Source organism: Pelobates fuscus, chromosome 13 (genome assembly GCF_036172605.1).
Source record: "Pelobates fuscus isolate aPelFus1 chromosome 13, aPelFus1.pri, whole genome shotgun sequence".
Classification (NCBI taxonomy): Eukaryota; Metazoa; Chordata; class Amphibia; order Anura; family Pelobatidae; genus Pelobates; species Pelobates fuscus.
The window spans coordinates 90,653,424-90,676,259 of record NC_086329.1 but is presented as its reverse complement, the minus strand read 5'-3'; the positions used below and the strand labels follow the sequence as shown (position 1 = coordinate 90,676,259).

At 46.1% G+C, this 22,836-nt stretch overlaps 1 protein-coding gene across 1 annotated transcript in view; it reads left to right on the top strand.

The window, feature by feature from the left end:
* Positions 1-7,192: 7,192 nt before the first annotated feature.
* The window catches only part of KCNN3 (potassium calcium-activated channel subfamily N member 3), a 160,417-nt gene continuing 144,773 nt past the window's right edge, over positions 7,193-22,836 (top strand). The window contains exon 1 of the mRNA XM_063440114.1: positions 7,193-8,211. Coding sequence (XP_063296184.1) covers positions 7,441-8,211 — 771 coding nt within the window. The 5' untranslated portion in view covers positions 7,193-7,440. The remainder of the gene's footprint in view (positions 8,212-22,836) is intronic.

The window sequence follows — 22,836 nt, the reverse complement described above, 5'->3', positions numbered from 1 at the left end:
TTTCCCCATAACATGTCCAGGCCCTGGAACACCGAGGCGTGCAAATGCCAATCGCCAGAGTCTCGTAAGTGTCTGGAATTCCAATCCGCTCCCGAATTGTCCAGACCCGGAATGTGCTCCGCCGTCACCGAGACGTTGTTGTAGAGGCAGAACTGCCAGAAATCCTTCGCTAGAATCGCCAACATTTTGGACTTCGTGCCGCCCAGGTGATTTATGTAACGGACCGCCGACACGTTGTCCATCCTGAGCAGAACGCAGCAATTCGCCCGCCCTGGGGTAAGGCTGCGGATCGCGAATGCCCCCGCCAGAAGTTCCAAGCAGTTGATGTGTAACGACTTCTCCATGTCGGACCATCTGCCTCCTGTGGAAACGTCTCCACAACGAGCACCCCAGCCGTGCAAGCTGGCATCGGACTCTATCACTACGTCTGGGACGGAGCCGGAAATGGCTCTCCCGTTCCATGCCTCCATGTGTGCCAACCACCATTCTAACTCGTCTCTGGACTCCGCGTCCAAGCGTATCCGAGATTCGTAGGAGTGGCCCAGTCGAAGGTGCGACCCTTTGAGCCGTTGAAGGGCTCTGTAATGTAGTGGGCCCGGGAAGATCGCCTGAATAGAGGCTGCGAGGAGGCCAATAATTCTCGCCAATTGTCTTACTGACAAGTCTGAGACACGAAGAGCCCTCCGGATTTCCTTCCGAATGGCTTTCATCTTGGAATCCGGTAGAAACAAAAACTGTTGGACGGAATCCACTTTGAAGCCCAGGAATTCTATCGACTGGGCGGGGGTCAGGACCGATTTGTCCCAATTGATCAGAAATCCCAGACCTTGTAAAAGGTTGGTCGTCCAGTCCAAGTGTAGTAGGAGGTCCGCCCTCGACTGGGATAGGATCAGAATGTCGTCCAGGTAAATAATGAGGCGGACCCCTCGGGTTCGGAGGAATGCCACCACCGGCTTCAGGAGCTTGGTGAAGCACCAAGGAGCCGAAGAGAGACCGAAAGGCAGGCAGGTGAAGCGCCATCGTCGGCCATGCCAAGTGAAATGCAGGTAGTCCCTGCAGTCTGCGGCAATGGGAACCGTGAAGTAAGCGTCCTTCAGGTCCAGTTTGGCCAGCCAGTCCGCTTGGCGTAGAAGGTCTCTGAGGCCGTGTATGCCCTCTATCTGGAAATGTTGGTAACGTAGGAAAGCATTGAGAGGGCGAAGATTTATCACGGGGCGAACTCCGCCTCCTTTCTTTGGTACAAGGAACAAGTTGCTCGTAAAGCCTCGTGCGGCGAACGGCAGTTCCTCTATTGCGCCCTTGGACAACATTTCCACGACTTCCGCGGAAATCATCTCGTCCTGATCTGGTGGAAGAGACAGTTCTCTGGGGGGATAAAACTGGACAGGCATAGAAACGAACTCTAGGCGATATCCCCTTACACACTGTAGTACCCAAGCATCTGAGGTCAGTGCCACCCACCTGTGATAAAACAAGGCCAACCTCCCCGCTACCTGAGCGGGAGGGGAAGAAGGGGTACTCACCGTAAGGACGTCTGTTAGGAGCGCTACTGCGGGGGTATCTGGAGCCCCAAGCTCTGCCTCTGGCTGGGAAGAAGGTGGGTGCTCTCGGGTCTTGGAAGCCTCGTGACGGAAAAAAGGAACCTCTGGGTGCTCGGAGCGAGCCTCTGTAACCGCGGCCAGGCGGACGGTTCCTGCTACGCCCGGCCCCTCCAAAAACCTTGGGCGCGAACATGCGTTTCATGTTCGCTTGCGCCTTATCAATTGCGGTAAAGGTCTTCACATAGGAGCCCATGTCTTTGACAAAGGAGGAGACGAACAGCAAGCCCTCCTCAGTCGGGTCAGGTTCTGTCACCGTCATAGCGGCCAGTTTAGGGTCGATCTTTAGGAGGATCGCCTTACGCCTCTCAGAGGACATAGCCGTATTAGCATTGCCCAGCAGGCATATAGCTCGCTGGACCCACCCGATGGCCACATCCATATCCAAAACTGAGTCTCCAGATTTGGCAGCTTCAAGAAGCTCGTATAACTTCGATAGGGGCCCCAGAGTATCCAGGATCTTGTCCTGGCACCCTTTCAGGGAGTGGTCAAGGCCCTTCTTGGGCTTCCAGCCCGACTTATTGAGGAATTGGGCAATTTGGGGGTCAATATCCGGGGTTTTGCCGGCGGCGCCGGGGAGGGAAGGCCTCGGGCATTCGGCGCGCAGCTTATTGCGGCCTTCTTTAGAGAGCGGGGTGCGAATACGCTTAGCCACGTATTGGGCAATATGGTCTGGGGGAACCCACTCAGCGGACCTGGGGTGCCGCAAGTCGTCAGGGTCGAACAGGGGGTTACCCTGCGGGTCAAGAATCGCCTTGGTATCTCCAGAGGCGTCTAATAAGTGGCCACTGGCCTTGGCAGAGGAGCCTGAGGGGGTCACGCCCGTAAGGGGCAAATCCTCGCCAGATTCACCTTCGTCAAAGGAGTCATATCCCATATGGTCGGACTCATCCTCCACACTCCGGTCGGTATCCGACCCATCATCTAGGGCTCTGGCCCTTTTCCATAGTCTAGCCTTTTTAGCCCGGCCAGGGGCTCTTTTGCGCGTGGGGTGCGCGCTATCAGTGACCGCTTCCAGCGTGTCATTCATGGCAGGTAGCACCTGCATCGAGGAGTGGGAGCCAACATTTTTGGATTTGGCCTTAGCCTTACGTGCCCCAGGCACTGTCTGGGCAGGGGAAGGGGACCCCCCACCCTGGGAAGTTGGGGTGGTTACTGCAGGTACAACCATAGAGTGCAGGGAGTGGGTAAATGAGGAGGAGACAGCCCCCATGGCCGAGGCAATAGCCTTCTGCAAGGAGGAAGCCATAGTGGCTTCAAGCAATGCTTGAAATTCCTGAGAGGCCATAGCACTCTCAGTAGTCTCCATGGTAAAGTCCCCAGAGGGATCTGCAGGCCCATCATCCCTATCCTGCATGCTGGCTATAGTTTGTAAGAGCAAACTTTTAAACTAACGAAATGGGGCAGGAGAGAACTAAAAGGGTTGAGTAACCCACAGAGAAAAGCAATAAGAAATAGTCAGACCGTTAGTGTGCCCGGGAGGGATCGAGGCGACCGACTGCACGGCAACTAGGAGGCAGACCGCATGGAGGTCCGTCCAAAATGGCCGCCGCACGCGAGGGAAGTGCTCGCGGCCGTGCACCCATCGGGGGAAGGGGCGCGTGCACTCTGCCCGCGCGGTAAGACCGTGGGCGGGCAGGGAAGTGCACGTAGCCGCGGTCGTGAAGCAAGGACCGGCCGCGGCAAAAATCACTGTTTGCACCCGCGAGGGAGCAAGGGAAAGGCAGGGAGAGAAAAAATCTCCCGGTAAAGGGGAAAAACCCCCAGGGATCCCCAAGGCACACTAAGAGCACAACAAATAAAAACGATGCATATACATTTAAACAAGGGATGCATCAATAAACACAACACCAAAGTAAAATCAGTAAATGGCAATAATAACAAGAAATACCACAATCAAAGTACAACAAGTAAGAGAGCTAAACATGGATACTTAGCTGTCTGAGGAAGCAGCAAAGAAAGAGGGGGATTGTGGGAGACACAGGACTTATATAGCTACTTCCTCTGTTATGTGATTGGCTGACTGTTATGCCTGTTCAGTTTTTTCTTTCATTTTGACAATATTTATATTCCTCTATCTTTGCTGCTGAGGAAATAAAGAAAGAGTTATGCATAATATGAGCCTCCGTGTCTTTAATAAAATTGTCAATTTGTGAGCTGCTGTGAGCTACCAGCACAAATAATATAAAAAATAAACAATACAAATAATGGCAGTCCGGGCTTTAAATTTAGCACCAAATGCTTTTGGAAAGTGACATTTTCGCAGGTTGTGAAGAGGACACATTTTGTATAAGGTGGGAGTGTAAGGGGGGAAGCACGGTTTGTTTTTTACTCAATTACTGCACTGAGCTAACACCTTCACACAATCTTTACTTCTTGTCGCACCTCTTGCGAGCTTCACACTTTTTCCCCCTTTTTGCTTGCGTGTAAGATGCAGGTGTCAAAGTACGGCAGTGTGAGAGGGCGAGACCAGAAAGGCAAACCTTATGGGAGAATACCCTGAGATATCCCCCTCACCGGTGACACTTTTTCTGGCTGTCTGGGGCTCATTAACAATAAGACAATATCAGGAATTAGGGTGTGCGGGATACAGAGCACAAATCAGACTGGAGAGGGCGACCTGATCTGTAAATAAATCACAACTTCCATAATCATCAATTAGTCTGTTGGGCAGGGGCTCCCTTGTAATCTTAGTAACAAAATAACATGAATTGTAGTTGAATGACAACTAGAAGACACAAATGACAGAAAATGACACAGAGAATGTTTGAACATTTCTCTCTCTCCGAGGAGACCGTATATTATAGAGTAGTGTTTGCCTGGCAGGGAGGCCTGGCAGAGGTGGTCGAAACCACCATATAGGTGGTACGTATGTTGGTTTGGGAAAAATGTACATACACTATAGTATGTATCTAAGCAAATGGCAAAAAGAGGGGCACTTTCATTCTCCGGCATTAGACGGCAATTGCCAATGACTGGGCTATTCTGGAACATTTAAGGTGATGTTATTAACAACTGAGAAAAATGCAACGGAAAATCAAACTTAGAACAAAACCAAAATATCTTATGGCGTTCTGAGAATAAAAGGGCCTTTTCCTCCAAAATAGAGGTTTATGGTAGATATGCTATAGCGTAATCTTGTATTTAAAATGCATCACCACAATCCATCCTACTTACAAAGCACCACGGTATATGTCAGTGTTTTAGGAAGGAAGAAACACATAAACTGGTAAAAATAAGAGAAAGATTTCTGTGTTTAACAATATAATGTAAACAGGTGAACTGGGCAGGGTTATTCAATATTATAGCCTGAAGAATAAACTGCATTATCTTCTGGCTCAATGTTATACGCCTCATTTATGTGATCCAATATTGGGCACACTATCCTCCACGGGGTGTCTAGTCCATGGGTCATCTTAAGAGGCTAAGGTTGAGAATTCCAGTGCACTGCATTGTGGGTAGTGTAGTCCCTGCAGGCGCCAGTACAATGTAAGAGATGCCCAGGAGGGCTAATTACCCAGACGTGACAGGGCATACCATGGCGCTGCCACCTATCCGAAGAGAACAGCTGACAAATATGAACGTGTGATTCCCTCCCCATTAATAACATCTCAGGCTGTGTCCATGGCAACACTCCTGGCAGAGACACGGTGTATATAGCATAAACCTCATGTTCTCAATGGGGGAACCGGGGGGCTCGCTTGTCACACTGAGGGGGTACATGCTATGGATCTGGTCGAAACATGAAATCAGCCATTCAATTTGGTCTCACGCCGAGACGATGTGTGCCCGCTACTTTTAACCCTTAGAGTGACAGGGTGACATACCTTTACTTGCTAATCCTCTGGCACAAAATGTTAATCTATGTTTATTCTAGAGCAGGCATAGGCAACCTTCGGCACTCCAGCTGTTTTGGACTACACCTCCCATGATGCTTTGCCAACATTATCGGTGTAAGAGCATTATGGGGGATGTAGTTTACAACATTTGGAGTACCGAAGGTTACCTATGCCTGTTCTAGAGCAAGGGTATCAGACTATTGTGCCCAAGAACAGACGATGTTGCACTAGAATTCCCATAATCCCCTAACAGTTTTTTTATGAGTGGTAAAGAATGACGGGAGTAGTAGTGCAAGAAAAAAAAAGCTGGAGGGGCATAGTCTGGGGGGATTTTTTATTTATATATCCCATTTGTTGGCGCTTTTAAAATAATAATAATTTAATTATTGGAACATACAAGTCGGGTGCACACATTGCTATGCAATACCTTAGGTACAGGTCTGGCATCAAAAGTGTTACAGACCTGTTGTGTTATTTATATGTGCACATACAGACATTGGACATTCACACATACTTGACCTAGCACACAGAATAAATAGAGCAGATCCTACGATTTACATTACATTTATAAACACAAATAACAAGACACTAGAATGAATAAACAGGCACATTGCAGTGAGAAGCCGAACCTAGGGCTGGAATAGGGGAGAAGGAAAAGGGGGGGGTAGTACATTTCAGACCAAAACAGCCAGGTTGGTGAAGCAGAAGAGCTGGAGAAATTGGTTTGGGGGGGTTTATTCCTCGACTTGTAGCCAACAGAAATCCAAATGGCCTAATTCATGCTAAGAAAGTCTTGCTGTGACTATATGTTGTGGGAGAATATGCCCAAGGCAGCTAGTTTAGCATCAATTCTGCAATTTGTATATCCAATCACTAATATGCAGAATTTAGCTACTAAATCCCATTGAGTTATTTTCAGACTGTTTGGGAAGGGTCAATTATCTCCCAAACATGAAGCAAGAATGTGCGAAAGACAAAATTAATTTTTCACACCGTTTGCGTCAATGTACATGCACATGTGACCGCCGAACGCTTAAAACAGCATCCCCCACACGTGGAAACAGATTTACATACAGAATGTTCCTAACAATATTTCAGCACTTTGTAAAAAGTAAAAAAAAAAGTAAATATTCTTTCAAATCTTCTCCTGTTCAGCAACAGATTGTATCAATCTTCTGACATCAGGCATACTTATAGCAGCAATCTATATTCGTTTAACTCTTTGTTGCCATTGTTCACTAAAGACACTAAGTCAAGCTTACGGAGAGCTTTAGCTAACCCTTCCAGTGCTACGGGTTTTCTTCACATTAGACATGTCTCAAGACACTGAATGGGACCTCCCCCCCATGCACACACACACAAACTCTTGTTGCACTCGATGCAGCCTGTCAGCAATTCAGCCACTGCCTCTCTGACAACAAATGCCTAATTAGACACCGTTAATGTTCTCACATGGCCATTTCCGATAGCCCTTTAGAAATGCCTTTACAGCAATGTTCCTGGCAGTCTAAAGTCGGCCCTGTGGGAGAGGGGGAGCTAGCTGATAGAATGTTGCTTTTTATTAACCAGTAGTCCTTTGCCACAATCCCTGGAAGCAGACTCAGACATGCCACGGTTACCTGAGTGTTGGCAGAGCTCCGTGCTACCTCGGTTGATGTGGAAAGGGTAAAGAGACAGTGCTGAGGCCGGGCTGTCACAACTGCCAGCTGAGCCAATGAGAGTCTGCTGCCAAGTGGTGGGTTTGGCTTGGTAACCGAGAGGAGAGAGAAAGCTGTTGAAGGAAGGAGTAGTCACACATAGATCTAGCTCCTAGTCACTAGCACCTTCTCACACAACGATGTCTAGGAGCTGCCTCTGAAGGAAAGCAGGAGGCAAGAAGCCAAAGAAAACAGGAATTCACTGCACTTTGGAGACAACATTCATTATCATTTTTTTATTTCCTTTTAATTCCCATTCAAAGAGTCAGGATTGGGGGGCTGAAGGTAACCAGTCATATCCAAACCATGGACACGTCAGGTCACTTCCATGATTCAGGAGTTGGAGACATGGAAGAAGACCCTAAGTGCCAGTGTCCTGTTGCTGGGGACGAAAGCCACCAGCATTCTCTCAACCAGCTGCAGAGCCAGACATATCACCACAGCCTGTTGCACTCCTCGCCAACTGGTTACAGGGCTCCTCCTTCCGCAAACACCACCACCGCTCTCCACCCTTCCTCCAGGCAGGGCAGCCAGCTCAATTTAAATGACCACTTGGTTGGACACTCTCCAACTTCGGCGTCTACAAGTGGTGCTGGAGGAGGATGCAAGCACAGACAAGCCAGTCCTCTCGTCCACAGAAGGGACAGCAACCCATTCACCGAAATAGCCATGAGCTCTTGTAAATACACAGGAGGGGTGATGAAGCCCCTCAGCCGACTAAGTGCCTCCAGAAGGAATCTGATAGAGTCGGAGCCGGAGAGCCAACCTCTACAGATCTTCAACTCCAGCAACCCACCGGAGATAGTCATCTCGTCCAAGGATGAGCACCGCTCTAACCAGACTTTGCACCACCACCCCAATGCCACTCACAATCACCAAAACTCAGGCAATAACAGCATCAACAACTACCCAAAAGCCAACAAGAGGAAAAATCAAAATATTGGATACAAGCTGGGACACAGGAGGGCACTTTTCGAGAAGAGGAAGAGGCTTAGTGACTACGCCTTGATATTCGGGATGTTTGGGATAGTTGTAATGGTCATTGAGACTGAACTGTCTTGGGGTTTGTACGAAAAGGTAGGGTATAGAAACCTAATTTTCTCTCCAGACAAATGGACGTGAAACCAGAGGGGTGAGATTAAAGTCTGTGTATCATGTATGAGAACCATGCAGGGGAGGGGGCTCCTTAGTTGGGTAAAAATGGCTCCTATCCCTGGTGTGCACACAGGACACATGTAAATAACAGGTCCTCTGATGCCATAGACAGTCAATAAACTCCCTCTACATCAGCCGGCATCCACTGTGGGAGAGGAGAGAGTTAAATACCAGTACACACACATTACACCATTACTACCCCCACCTTTTCGGTTCAAAACAAATTTAGTAACCCTGTCGCTCACTCTTTGGGGACCTAGCCCCCAAATCCTTTTCTGGTTCCGTGTGAGAGACTTGTAGATGCTCAATGCACAAAATCTATAAATGCAGATGTGTATGTGGAGAGGGAGGGTTTGCTGCCTTGCAAATGCTGGAATGAAAATGGCTACAGGTGTCACAGAGGCAGGGAACGTCAGGCTATAGGTGCATGTCTGGGAGGCTAATCTGCCGCCTCACTCATCTCTGAGCACAAGGGAGTCAGAGTAATAAGATGCAGGCGGATTTTAAGATCTCTATCTCTCCTGGCAGATCTGTAAAATGCAGCGATGGTAATATTACACACCGCCTTTTCTTTTCCGTGTTGCAGAGAGCTTGGAGTCAGCCTAGTGGATGTCTCCCACATTATCTGCTTTCTTTCTCCATAACAGCCCTTGTTGGTAACTCAGAATCTGCTTTGATTTTTAAGCGGCTTCAGTGAGGAACGGAATGAATGAACAATTAGTTTTCCCCCTTCATTCTGCAGGCAAGAGCTGCTCTTGAATGAGCAAGGCAAACTCTGCCACTTGACAGCTGTATTCAGCCGGTAAACGCTGCTTGGCAGCCCCCTTCATCTGCTAATGAATAATCTGCCTGTATCCATTTAGACAGACTGACAAAAATCTGGGAGTGCCCATGTCCTGAGAGAGACAGATTCATAGCTGGATACATTAAAGCTCGTTGTATCTCAATGCCAGGATAGCCTGACAGACACTTAGTATTGAGATACCGTAGTCTGGCCTAGGTCGGCCTTCTCATTTTGAGAAGTAAGCCCCCAATGCACTTTTTAGGGGTTAATATTAAGTTTACGACAGTGAAGTCGCAAGACACTTACAGACATAACTGGTCATCTCGTGATGGCTGCACAAACCGAGGAGGTCAGAAATGTTAAACCTTACCGGTTCTCTCCCAGTAAACCCACGGCCAAAAATAACAAAGTGTAATAAAACCATTATAAACATTAGTAAAAGTGGTACCTTGGGTTTCGTAGTGAACTGGAAGGTATATCTCTTCCGATAATTCTGGACTATTGATACTTTGACGGGGTTATTCAATAAAATAAAAATTCAGGCTGAATTTATCGTAAATTTCAAAGGTCGAAATAGCCAAACTGGAACATAGTCAACTATGCTTTCATTTTGACTACTTTGGCCTTAAATGTGAAATCCACTTAAAATTCTCACTTTCGTGAATAACCCTGTATACATTCTAGGTACAATCATGTATAGACGCTATTTGGGGGCCACGATTTGTCACGCTAGGTAGCTATGATGGCTATGATTTCGGGTTATGCAGTGAACAAGAATACTGAGGGATTGGTAATAGACACTTTGTACGCTCCTTTGGAAATGCCAAATACCTACTGTGTCCATGGGTGAGTGTAAAGGGGCACCAGAGACACAGGGTAGGCGAGGGTTCATTCACATATTCTGTGGTCAGCTTAGAATGGAATGGCTAGGAAGAGGAGGGTGTGATTATGCCTGAATAAGCATCTAATTCGAGACACTTGCAGCTGTCACAATGCGGTGTGAATTCCTTGCAGGGCACACACAGGAGGACAGAGAGATCCATAGGGGTCTCTACAAGCGGCATGAGGGGCTTCCTTTAAGGTCTTCTCCTTAATGGATGTCTACTCAGTAAATCAACACCGCAGCTTAGCACCCCCAATTCTGTCTTGCAGAAAATACAGAAATTCTCTGGAGGGTTTGCACATAATGAAGCAGATTGAGAGATTAGATCATACGACCTACTCCATTCTCCAACAATGCTAGTTGTAGCATTCCATGGGAGTCTTCATCAAAGAAGTTTGGAAGCATGTGTGTGCCATTGTTAAATACCACCATCACTGAGAGGCCCATCTGTGATGGCGTAATATTGAAACAAGACTTTTTACAGGCTTCTGATATAGATTTGTGCTTTTCCGCCTCAGGCTTTAATTGTCCTTAAACCAGGAAATGTGAAAGTGTAATTTGATTTGCGTGTGCATCTCCCTGGCCTGTCTGGGCACACAGGCCAAGCCTGGTGTTGGCAGAACAAGGGTCAGTAGGGGAGACAGAAGGAGGGGCCGTCATATGTAATTCTAATCTCTCCTTCCTCATTAAGAAAAAAATCAATATTCTCTATTCTACAGAGTTTTTCAAATTAGTTAACCTCAATGTAATACTCTGCCAGGGAAAACTCCCAGCTTAACTCTCTAGCCTCTATTAACCTCTTGTTGACAAGATATCAGCCAACTCCCATTACATCAAGGCATACATGGCAATATCAATCTGTAAGAAAAGATTATTCTGCAGCAGAGCGAGGGTTGATACACGCAGCCTATATGTTACTTAGGTTTAAATCCCTCATCTACTTGCGCGGAGAAGCATTGGTACTCAAAGGGTTAATATAGAAAGCACACGATGGACTCCAGCCAATAACTCTGTTAATAGCAGTCTGAGGGCTAAGGTATCCAGAATATAACGTGTTGTCAAGGAGTTTAGGCACACTAAAGGTTTCTAAAGTATTAACTAATACAATGCAACACTGGAGTATCAGTACACTAAGAGTTAATATTCCCAGACTATTTATTTCACATATAACAAAAATAAATGGCCTATTACTCTATTAGGCAGCTGTATCTGCAAAGCAAGACCTAAGCCTCCAAGCTTTGTATCGGAATGCTGAGGGTTAATATCTCCAGTCTATTATTAATCATTAGCACACTAATGGTTAACATACTCAGCCTATTGTTCTTTCAGAGAGAATTGTCGGTATCCTAAGGGTTAATGGCAAGTTACTTTCTGAAGACGTAATACAGGCACACTAATAGTTAATAAGCCCAGGTTCCTGTTATAAAGTTATGTGGCACAAGAATAACACTAGGAGTATTAGAACCCTAATGGTTAATGTACCCACTCTTTCACGGTCAGAGAATTGGCACACTACAGGTTAATACGCTCGGCATCCTACGATGACAGATAGGAGTGTCAGTGCACTATGCACCAATGCCCACAACTTTATTATTCACTAGTGTGATTACACCCAGCCTATTACTCATCAAACAGTATTTTAACACTAGCAGGTTTATTTACTAAAGTCAGAATTCTGGGTGAATTTTAAAATTAAGGCCACAATAGCCAAACTGGAAGTATCGCTGGCTGAAGTTGTCCAGTTCAGCTATTTTGACTTTAAATTTGAAATTTACAAAAAAATTCTCACTTTGCTAAATAAATCCTTAAGAGGCAAACTGGCACACTAAATGTTAATACCATTCCAGGCCCTTACACTATGCATTGCCCACCGAGAGTTACCATGTCCAGCACGTCATCCGATCAGAAAGGAATGCTGCTCACTAAGGGTTAACATATCAAGCCTATAGAGGAGTGTCAGCACACAAAGTGTTAATTTATTTTTTTGGTGGTGGTGGGGGGGGGGAGGGGGCATTAATATTATTTTACAAAGCATTTCATGCCATAGCCTACTGCTTTCACAGGAAGCCATACCATCACACTAAGGGTTACTATCCTCAGCATATTGCAATGCATACAGAGACATATAGCAAATCTCCGTCACAGGAGTTTAATACACTTAGGGATAGGCAACCTTCGGCACTCCTGATGTTCTGGACTACATCCCCCATAATGCTCGTACACCCATAATGCTGGCAAAGCATCATGGGAGGTGTAGTCCAAAACATATGGAGTGCCGAATGTTGCCTATGCCTGCTAAGTGTTAATGCCCCCAGTCTTTCACACCAAAGTGTCAGAATGCTAGCAGTGGGTTGTTGTTTTTTTCTGTTAGAAATGGTTAGTGGCACAGGAAGAGTTAATCTCTGGTTATGACCCAGTCAGAGAGGCGTATCAGACTTTCTCAACCTATTGCTATGTTACCATAAAGTTATTAACATAGTATGAATGTCAGACAAGAGTACAGACACACAAATTGTTACCCTGTGACAAGGCTCCAGTATTCCAACTCCGACTGAGAACCTCCGTCAAAGTTCCCTCTTGCTGTAAATGAAAGCAATGAAGTGACTATAGCCTATTTCTCCCAACACCACACGATACTTGGTGAAGGGCAAAATATTTTATTGGGACACAGGCACATATTTAGAGGGACAATCCCACTGGGAGTTATCAATGGTGACAATAGATTCCCTCCCTGGCATCACTATGTCTGTGGAATCACTCAATTAACTGGGATTGATTTTATTAACTTCCAGACTACAGGGCGCCTTAAAAACAGTAACCCCAAAACATAACTCTCTTCATCAGTAGTTCTTGGTGTGTTTCGTCATCTTCCCCATGTCCCCTCTAATTAGCACACTCCTGGGGGACTGGTTAACTGAGCGGCAATAGGTGTAGAATGTAAGTTTAACCGGCAGCCTCCTCATACTTGTCTGACTTAGAGTTCTAGGCAATTAATGACTGATCATGCTGAAGGAGTTAAAAATGCCCGGTCCTGTATAACAGTTCCACGGATTGAAAATAGAACGCTCTGCTGCATGGGGGTGCATGGAACAGGGAAAGAGTCAGGGAGAGTGAGTATACTCTTTTAGGTGGTCCTGCTCTAGTAGAATTGCGATCGGAGCAGACACATGTAACCATTAGTCCGACAGACACAGCCTGACCCTCATGGATAAGCTTGGGGATGTCTGGGGTGCACAGGGTCACTTTTACAGATCAGTCTGGCTGGATATAAGTAGGGTTGGAGCTTTTTTTAAGGCCCATACCATGACCGGCATTCTTTTTCAAAGGTGGCGTAGCTCACTCCATTGGGCAATAGTGTGCGGATGATGTAGACCACTAGATGCTTGCTGCAGCCCTCCCCGACATGGCTCAGCACGGCTCCCTATCCAAACATAGAAGCGTCTATTTGAAGAAGAAATTATGGAGATCGATAAGGAGCTGCCAGTATTGGGGCATTTGCGAGTGCTGTGTTTAACTGTTGAAATGCCTGTCCACACTTCGGAGAGCATACCACTTGTCTGGAGAGTTCTTTCTTGTCAGGTCAGTGAGGGGTTTAGCTATGAAACTTTAGGTTAGCAGCTGGCCGTACCCAGGAAAATCATAACTTCAGTACGGGGGAAGGGCCAATTCGCGACTGTATCTATCTTAGCTTGCTCCAGCCGCTGCTTCTCGCAACACATTTGGTGACCTAAATATTGAACTTCTGCCATCCCAATGTGGTATTTGTTGGGTGTCAGGGCCAGTCTCTTCATGGTGTGGGTTCGGATCTCAGCGCTAACACGAAATGTGATGGAGCTCCCGCACTCCTAGCTGCTACCAGGTACTCTGAAGCATTTCAGGCCCAGTCACCGAAGCTTAACTAGGGTCTCTGAAGACCTCTTCTACTGGACCAGGCTGCAGTGATTTTTAACTCTGGAGACCTTCTCTCCCCCACACTTCAAAGGAGTCTGAATGCAGTGGGTAGAATGATCTTTATTGCACAGCACACAGCTATTTATACACAGCAATTTTGACTTTTCCTTTAGGAGGTCTTCCATACAAAGCAATGTACAGTACACTTGTACCACTTCTGGTACATCTCTGTCAGGGGATTTAATTACATTATTTACAGCTAACATTATCGGCTCCCTTGTGTGCCCTCGAAACCCTAGAGGCACAGCACACAAAATGTCCACCAGAATCCCCTTTCTCTGGATCATACCCCGAGTCAATATATGCAAAGCTCATCACCAAGAGCCCTTCTGTCCAAATATCGCAGAATTTTTACCTAAATTACAGCGTGTTAAAATTATACCGGGTCATGGATATTCTCTGATCAGGCGAGTAGATCCAGGCTTAGTGCCTGTCTTACAAAAGGGGTTATCAGACCTCAAGGGAGGGAGGCAGTCTACCTTCTCTCTCTGGAGCCCAATCTGCCCTTGGGGAGCGAGGTCAGCTACCTCCTCTTCCCAGAGTCCCATCTGCTGTTGGGAAGGGAAGCTTACGATCTCATCTCTTGCGTTGCGATCTGCCTCTGGAGAAGTAGGCTGGCTACTTCTTATCCCTGGAGCTATTCCAGCTGCTGGTGATGGAGGCTAACTACTTCCACTACTTGGATTCCAATGGGCAGCTGGGGAGGGAGGCCAGCTACCTCCATCTCCTCTCACGTGGTTGCACTGTGCCGCTGGGGAGACCATCTACCTCCTCTTCCTGGAGCCAAGCCTTCGCTGTCGAGGCAGGCCAGCTACCTTTAACTCCTCTCTCTGGGTTGCGATCTGCTGCTAGGACAGATGGCTGACTACCTCCTCTCCCTGGAGCCCCACCTGCTGCTGGAGAGGGAGGCCAACTACCTCCGCTACCTAGAGCCTAATGTGCCGCTTGAGAGGGAGGTTAACTACCTCCCAGATTTCTGCACTCCGTCATATGCCACTGCTCAGGCCTGGCTGGCTAGGCACATCCGCCTAATTTGGTCCATCCCTGTTGTCATATCCTCCCACGTCTGTTGCACCACCTGACTGACACTCTACTCTGGAACCCCTCATCAGACAAGGATGCTGCGCGGAAGATGTAAGTTCCGGAAGATGTGTAGGGGTCCTGGTGGGGTTTTGGAGGGTTCCCAAATAACTAGTAAGCCATCCCACTTCTGGTAGCTGCCTGGAGAACAGGATGAAGCCAGGTATAATACAAGACGAGCGGTACCACTCCATTGGGCAGTTAATCCATAGATGGCCAATCTGTTGACAGATGTGACAACGGGGTCCATTCTGTGGAGCCTGTCTATGAAAAGCAGTAGCCAGGGGGGCCCCCGAACATTCAGGAGGTTAGGGACAAGTCGCAGCTGTACATTTGGCACAGCGCTGCTTCTATTACAGTGAGTTGTTGACAGTACCAGACCCATTCCTAAACCTCTAGGGCTACACAGGTGTAATATTGTTCCAACAATAAGAGTTGTACCACATCCTTCATAGAGGTAGCTTGACAACCCTTTATCCAGTTTGTAGCAGTTGGATGTAAACAAAGGCCAATTCCGCATAGGAGTCCTTATCGTCCTTTTTAAAGTCTCTAAACCATCGCCGGTAGGCCTCCGGCGTAATGGCAAATTAGACCAGAAGTACTTTCTTAACCCCCAGGTCAATGTCCATAACAGCTCGGTAAGCTTCTGCAGCATGCCCAGACAACTTACCAGCTGGGATGACCCTGTCCACAAGGTCTACCTCATGTAAGGTACACTGCCTTTTAAAGTCCTGCATGTACTCATCAATATCTCCCTCAGCCTTGACGAAGGGCTTGCACCCTATAAATGTCGCAGCTCTGCAAACTGAATCTGGTGGTCATTCTCAGCTCTTGGTCGTCCCGATGGTTCCTCCAACAGGTGGAGGCCATACCAGGCAAGTTGTGTCCTCAGTTTGCGCTGGAACTCAATTTCCTCTGATGAGAAGTTGGAGAACGCTGTGCTTACTTGGTTCCCCTCCATTAACACAGCAACTAGTGTGACCTTTGACTTGTTACTGGCTACCTGGCCCCTTGTTTCCAGCAGATTCTTAATTGTTCTCAGTTTAATCTTCTCATATGTCTTCTTCATCCACCGTGCTCTGAGCAGTTCTCACTTTGCGAATCTCCCAGGGAGAATGTCACCAAATGTTACGGAGCTCCAGTACTCTGACTGAGTTCCTCCATCAAAGTTTCCTTTCACTGGAAGAGAAAGCTCTGAAGTGACTATAACCTTTTCCCAAACACCAGATGACACTTGGTGAAGGGTAAAACAACAACACTTATTGGGACACAGGCACATATTTATAGGGACAATCACAACAGGGGTTCATCCACAGTAGCAATAGCCTTTTGCTGTATCTGGGGAATAATTCAATTAAATGGGAATGATTTTATTAACTTCCAGACAAAAGGGCGCCTTACAACAGTAACCCCAAAACATAACTTTCTCCAACAGAATATCAATAAATTATACATCCCCAGCAGGGATAATTTCCACAAGCAAAATGTCCAAAACGAGCCTGGATCAGATGTATGCAGCCCAAGTAATCATCGAATGACGTTTAGCCAGGCAGCATCCATTTTCTTATTCGGTGCAGAGTTCCAGGCTGTGCCGGCTAAGGACTAGTCCCCAAAAAGGAGTAATGGAAAGTAGAGCTGCATCGGGGTGGATGGAATAGGGAAACCGTGCCAAAATATGAATTTTTTATATTAATAAAAGTTATTAAATTCTTTTTTGATCATTTTTATAGAATATTATTTTAATATTGATTACCCCATAAATATCCTCAAAGCACAAAGAAGTAAGGAGTATTGCAATAGTATTTGAAAAGCAACAAGCATATATTAACAGAAACATGCAATATAAAGGAGTATATAAAATACTTGTTCAATATACAATACAAGAGTACAGAGACAGACACTTCCATTATGGAGTACTGACTATTAAAGTACTATATACAGATGGCCATCAAATGGCCATCACCTCCTCTGAACGTTCCTGGTAGGGCTTCATCATGTTCACATGAAGCATGCGTCGCCCTCCAGTTCCGGCGCAGGGGCCAATTATGTAAGTGGTATCACATTTCTGTTCCATCACTCTATAAGGGCCCCTCCAGGCGGCTTGTAACTTATCGTGTCGGACAGGTTTTAAAATTAAAACTTTCTGCCCGACCTGGAAGCTACGGTCCCTGGCGCCTCGATCATACCATGTGCGCTGGCGAGTCTGAGCCGCCTGAAGGTTCTCCCTTACTGACCTAGTCAATGCTTCTAGACGATGTCGAAATGCCAACACATATGGTATGATGAGGGTACCGTCTGCGCTCAGGTCTCCCACCCAGTGCTCCCTAATCAGGTAAAGGGGTCCTCTTACCCTCCTCCCAAATAGTAATTCAAATGGGGAAAACCCGGTCGATGTGGAAGAAATCGCTCCCAGTCCCTATGGGTTTCTGCAAAGGTTCGGAGCATTTGTTTCAATGTTCCATTGAACCGTTCGCATAGCCCATTGGTCTGGGGATGGTAAGGAGCACTGATTATAGGCTTGATGCCACAGAATTTCCAGAGGTGCTGGGTGACCTCCGCAGTGAACTGAGTGCCCTGATCCGAGATGATCTCCCTGGGTAACCGCATCCGGGAGAAAATCTGCATCAGGGCCTCAGCCACTGTTTCTGCATGGATATTAGTCAGGGCCACCGCCTCTGGATATCTGGTGGCATAGTCTACCACTGTTAAAATATACTTTTTACCAGAAGGGCTGGGTCTCTGAAGGGGGCCTATTAAGTCTACAGCTACCCTACTGAATGGTTCCTCGGCCGGTCCCCCCCCCCACCCGTTGGCACGTATCACAAGTACTGCAGTACCTGCGGACTTCCTGGCTGATTCCTGGCCAAAAGAAACTCTGGGTCAGTCGGTGCCGGGTGCGACTGACCCCAAATGTCCGGATAGCGGAATATCGTGCGCCATCCGGAGTAATTCGGATCGGTACCGCTGCGGTACCACTAGCTGCCTCATGACTATTGGCTCTGACCCAGCTACCTGCTTGTCAGACTCCCTATACAATAACCGTTTGTCCCATACAAATCTTTCGCCCTCCCCCTCAGGTTGGTCCGAGGTGACCTTGTCTCTGTAGACCTGTAATGTGGGGTCAGTGATCACCTCAGCCGCTCCAGGTAGACAGTTTGTCGATGATGTTGGCGATTGTCTGCATTCGCTTGGAGGGGATCTGCTTCGTGTAACACTTCCCACTGTTCCACAGTAGTGATAGGAATTGCCGAGCCATATGGGGTTGGTGTTTCAGTTTGATAGCAGTGCGCTGCTGCTCGAGGTAGTGGAGGGGGACCTGGTCGGATCCAGGTGGAGCGGTCTCTTTCTTGGGGACAATCCCGTTTGTAGTGTCCCCACCTCTGGCACTGGTGGCATTGCACAGAACTGGGTGGCCGGAACCTCTGTTGCGTAGCGGCTGGTGGATAAGGAGGTAGTTGTCGGGGTGGTGTTGCTGTGCTGGGGGGGTTGGCTGCTTCCCCCTAATGGTCGAATCACCGTTTTGGTGGGTGCAGGTTTTTGTTGCCTGCGGGTAGTCGTCTGCTTTCTTAGCTGCCTCTGTGAGGGAGGTTGGATTGCGCTCCCTTACCCATTCCTGGACATCTGTCTGGATCCCATCGTAAAATTGTTCTAGCATCAACATTTGTAATAAGTCCTCCATGGACCGGGCCTTGTTTGCCTGTACCCATCCGAGGGCGGCCCGGTGCAGCCTGCAAGCCCATTCGACATGTGAGTCCTTGTCATTCTTTTTCCGCTCTCTGAACCGTCTCCGGTATGCCTCTGGTGTGATGGCATATCGAGCCAGAATAACTTCTTTTACCCGGTGGTAGTTCCGAATTTCCTCGTCCGGTACAGTTCTGTATGCCTCAGCTGCCCTCCCAGTTAGCCGACCTGCTAAAATGGGTACCCACTCTTCTGGACTGATCTTATGTAGGGCACATAGTCTCTCAAAATCTTGAAGGAATGCGTCTATGTCTTCCTCTGCCTCTACATAAGTTTTAAAAGCTTGGTAAGGTATTTTTGTCTTGCCCTCTGCGTTGGTAGTGGTTGCTGGGTTTCTTTCTGTGGTCTGTGGTGGTCTTTGCCGTATTATAAATTCCTGCATAGTCCTGGAGATAATATCTTCCGTTGGATTTTCCCCATAGAAGGCCAGCCTAAATTGTAACTGCCTTTGGAATTCTTCTTGTTCAAATCCATCCGCCGAATTTCGCTGTTCGGGGATTGCACTGCCATCGGTTCGGTATTCTGCCATGACCTCTGCAAGAATTGCTTTTGTTTTATTGCTTGCTGCAATACCTCTTGCTTCTAGGAGGTCTTTTAGCGTGGATCTTTTCAGCGTAGAGTAATCAATCTCCATCCGTACTCCATTAGTCCTTGTTCCTTTGTGAGTCTGGATCAGAGACAGACACCTCCTGTAGCGGAGAGCTGGTATTTCACAGGCTATCTCCACTAAAGATCCCAGTGAGGCTCAGGAACAAGTAATAAAATCCCATAAAACAATAGTCCCAGCAAGCAAGGTAATCCACGAATATCCCAATACAGATCTTAATGACTGGACGACACACAGCATCAGGAGCAGAGCTGAACTTTTAATCACACAAACTACTTTTAAAGGTTTCTCCCATGCAAGGGAGGGATTCACATTCATTTCTACAGTAGCCAATAGTGTAATGGTTACCTCCCACACACCTCCTCCCCTCAGTGTGACACATAATCCACTTATACATGCTACAGTTTTACCTGGTTTCTGGATGTACCCCAAAACAGTCAGATACAAATATATAAGTGGTACCCCCTGGTAGCCCTGATCTGGGTGACCAACATATTCAAAATTCACCCAGATCAGACCAGGGGTTCAGGAGTTAGGTGGAAGAGACAATTTTACCTACCGCACACAAGGTAGTATCGGTAGTTTTCATTAGTATGGAATACGGATGGAAACTACCGAACAATCAGACGAATGCTACATACAATATATCTATACAGGAGAATAATCACACAAAAACTTTGAGGACAGCCCTATGCCATCCGTTACAACTCCATTATGGAGTACTGAGTATTATAGTACTATATACAGAGACAGACACCTCCATTATGGAGTACTGAGTATTATAGTACTATATACAGAGACAGACACCTCCATTATGAAGTACTGAGTATTATAGGACTAGATACAGAGACAGACACCTCCATTATGGAGTACTCAGTACTATAGTACTATAAACAGAGACAGGCACCTCCATTATGGAGTACTGAGTATTACAGTACTATATACAGAGACAGGCACCTCCATTATGGAGTACTGAGTATTACAGTACTATATACAGAGACAGACACCTCCATTATGGAGTACTGAGTATTACAGTACTATATACAGAGACAGACACCTCCATTATGGAGTACTGAGTATTACAGTACTATATACAGAGACAGACACCTCCATTATGGAGTACTGAGTATTATAGTACTATATACAGAGACAGGCACCTCCATTATGGAGTACTGAGTATTACAGTACTATATACAGAGACAGACACCTCCATTATGGAGTACTGAGTATTATAGTACTATATACAGAGACAGACACCTCCATTATGGAGTACTGAGTATTATAGTACTATATACAGAGACAGACACCTCCATTATGGAGTACTGAGTATTACAGTACTATATACAGAGACAGACACCTCCATTATGGAGTACTGAGTATTATAGTACTATATACAGAGACAGGCACCTCCATTATGGAGTACTGAGTACTATAGTACTATATACAGAGACAGACACCTCCATTATGGAGTACTGAGTATTACAGTACTATATACAGAGACAGACACCTCCATTATGGAGTACTGAGTATTATAGTACTATATACAGAGACAGACACCTCCATTATGAAGTACTGAGTATTATAGGACTAGATACAGAGACAGACACCTCCATTATGGAGTACTCAGTACTATAGTACTATAAACAGAGACAGGCACCTCCATTATGGAGTACTGAGTATTACAGTACTATAAACAGAGACAGGCACCTCCATTATGGAGTACTGAGTATTATAGTACTATATACAGAGACAGACACCTCCATTATGGAGTACTGAGTATTACAGTACTATATACAGAGACAGACACCTCCATTATCGAGTAATGAGTATTATAGTACTATATACAGAGACAGACACCTCCATTATGGAGTACTGAGTATTATAGTACTATATACAGAGACAGGCACCTCCATTATGGAGTACTGAGTATTACAGTACTATATACAGAGACAGACACCTCCATTATGGAGTACTGAGTATTACAGTACTATATACAGAGACAGACACCTCCATTATGGAGTACTGAGTATTATAGTACTATATACAGAGACAGACACCTCCATTATGAAGTACTGAGTATTATAGTACTCGATACAGAGACAGACACCTCCATTATGGAGTACTCAGTACTATAGTACTATAAACAGAGACAGGCACCTCCATTATGGAGTACTGAGTATTACAGTACTATATACAGAGACAGGCACCTCCATTATGGAGTACTGAGTATTACAGTACTATATACAGAGACAGGCACCTCCATTATGGAGTACTGAGTATTACAGTACTATATACAGAGACAGACACCTCCATTATGGAGTACTGAGTATTACAGTACTATATACAGAGACAGACACCTCCATTATGGAGTACTGAGTATTACAGTACTATATACAGAGACAGACACCTCCATTATGGAGTACTGAGTATTACAGTACTATATACAGAGACAGACACCTCCATTATGGAGTACTGAGTATTATAGTACTATATACAGAGACAGACACCTCCATTATGAAGTACTGAGTATTATAGTACTCGATACAGAGACAGACACCTCCATTATGGAGTACTCAGTACTATAGTACTATAAACAGAGACAGGCACCTCCATTATGGAGTACTGAGTATTACAGTACTATATACAGAGACAGGCACCTCCATTATGGAGTACTGAGTATTACAGTACTATATACAGAGACAGACACCTCCATTATGGAGTACTGAGTATTACAGTACTATATACAGAGACAGACACCTCCATTATGGAGTACTGAGTATTACAGTACTATATACAGAGACAGACACCTCCATTATGGAGTACTGAGTATTATAGTACTATATACAGAGACAGACACCTCCATTATGAAGTACTGAGTATTATAGTACTCGATACAGAGACAGACACCTCCATTATGGAGTACTCCGTACTATAGTACTATAAACAGAGACAGGCACCTCCATTATGGAGTACTGAGTATTACAGTACTATATACAGAGACAGGCACCTCCATTATGGAGTACTGAGTATTACAGTACTATATACAGAGACAGACGCCTCCATTATGGAGTACTGAGTATTACAGTACTATATACAGAGACAGACACCTCCATTATGGAGTACTGAGTATTACAGTACTATATACAGAGACAGACACCCCCATTATGGAGTACTGAGTATTATAGTACTATATACAGACACAGACACCTCCATTATGGAGTACTGAGTATTATATTACTATATACAGAGTCAGACAGATCTGCAACATAACGAAGACCTGAGTTGATTCTGTTTTCTCTTTATATAAATGTTGTCTGTGCTTAGTGGGAGTTAGTCATGGTGGTAGGAAGCTATAAATGCAGTATTTCAGCTTGAAGTGCTGCACATACTGAGATATCTGCACTTACGTGCCCGAGGTTCGTTACACCCCGCGCACACGTGACTTTGGCAGCCCAGAACTCTGTTCCAGACTGCCAAATGTTAATTCTGTGCATATAATAC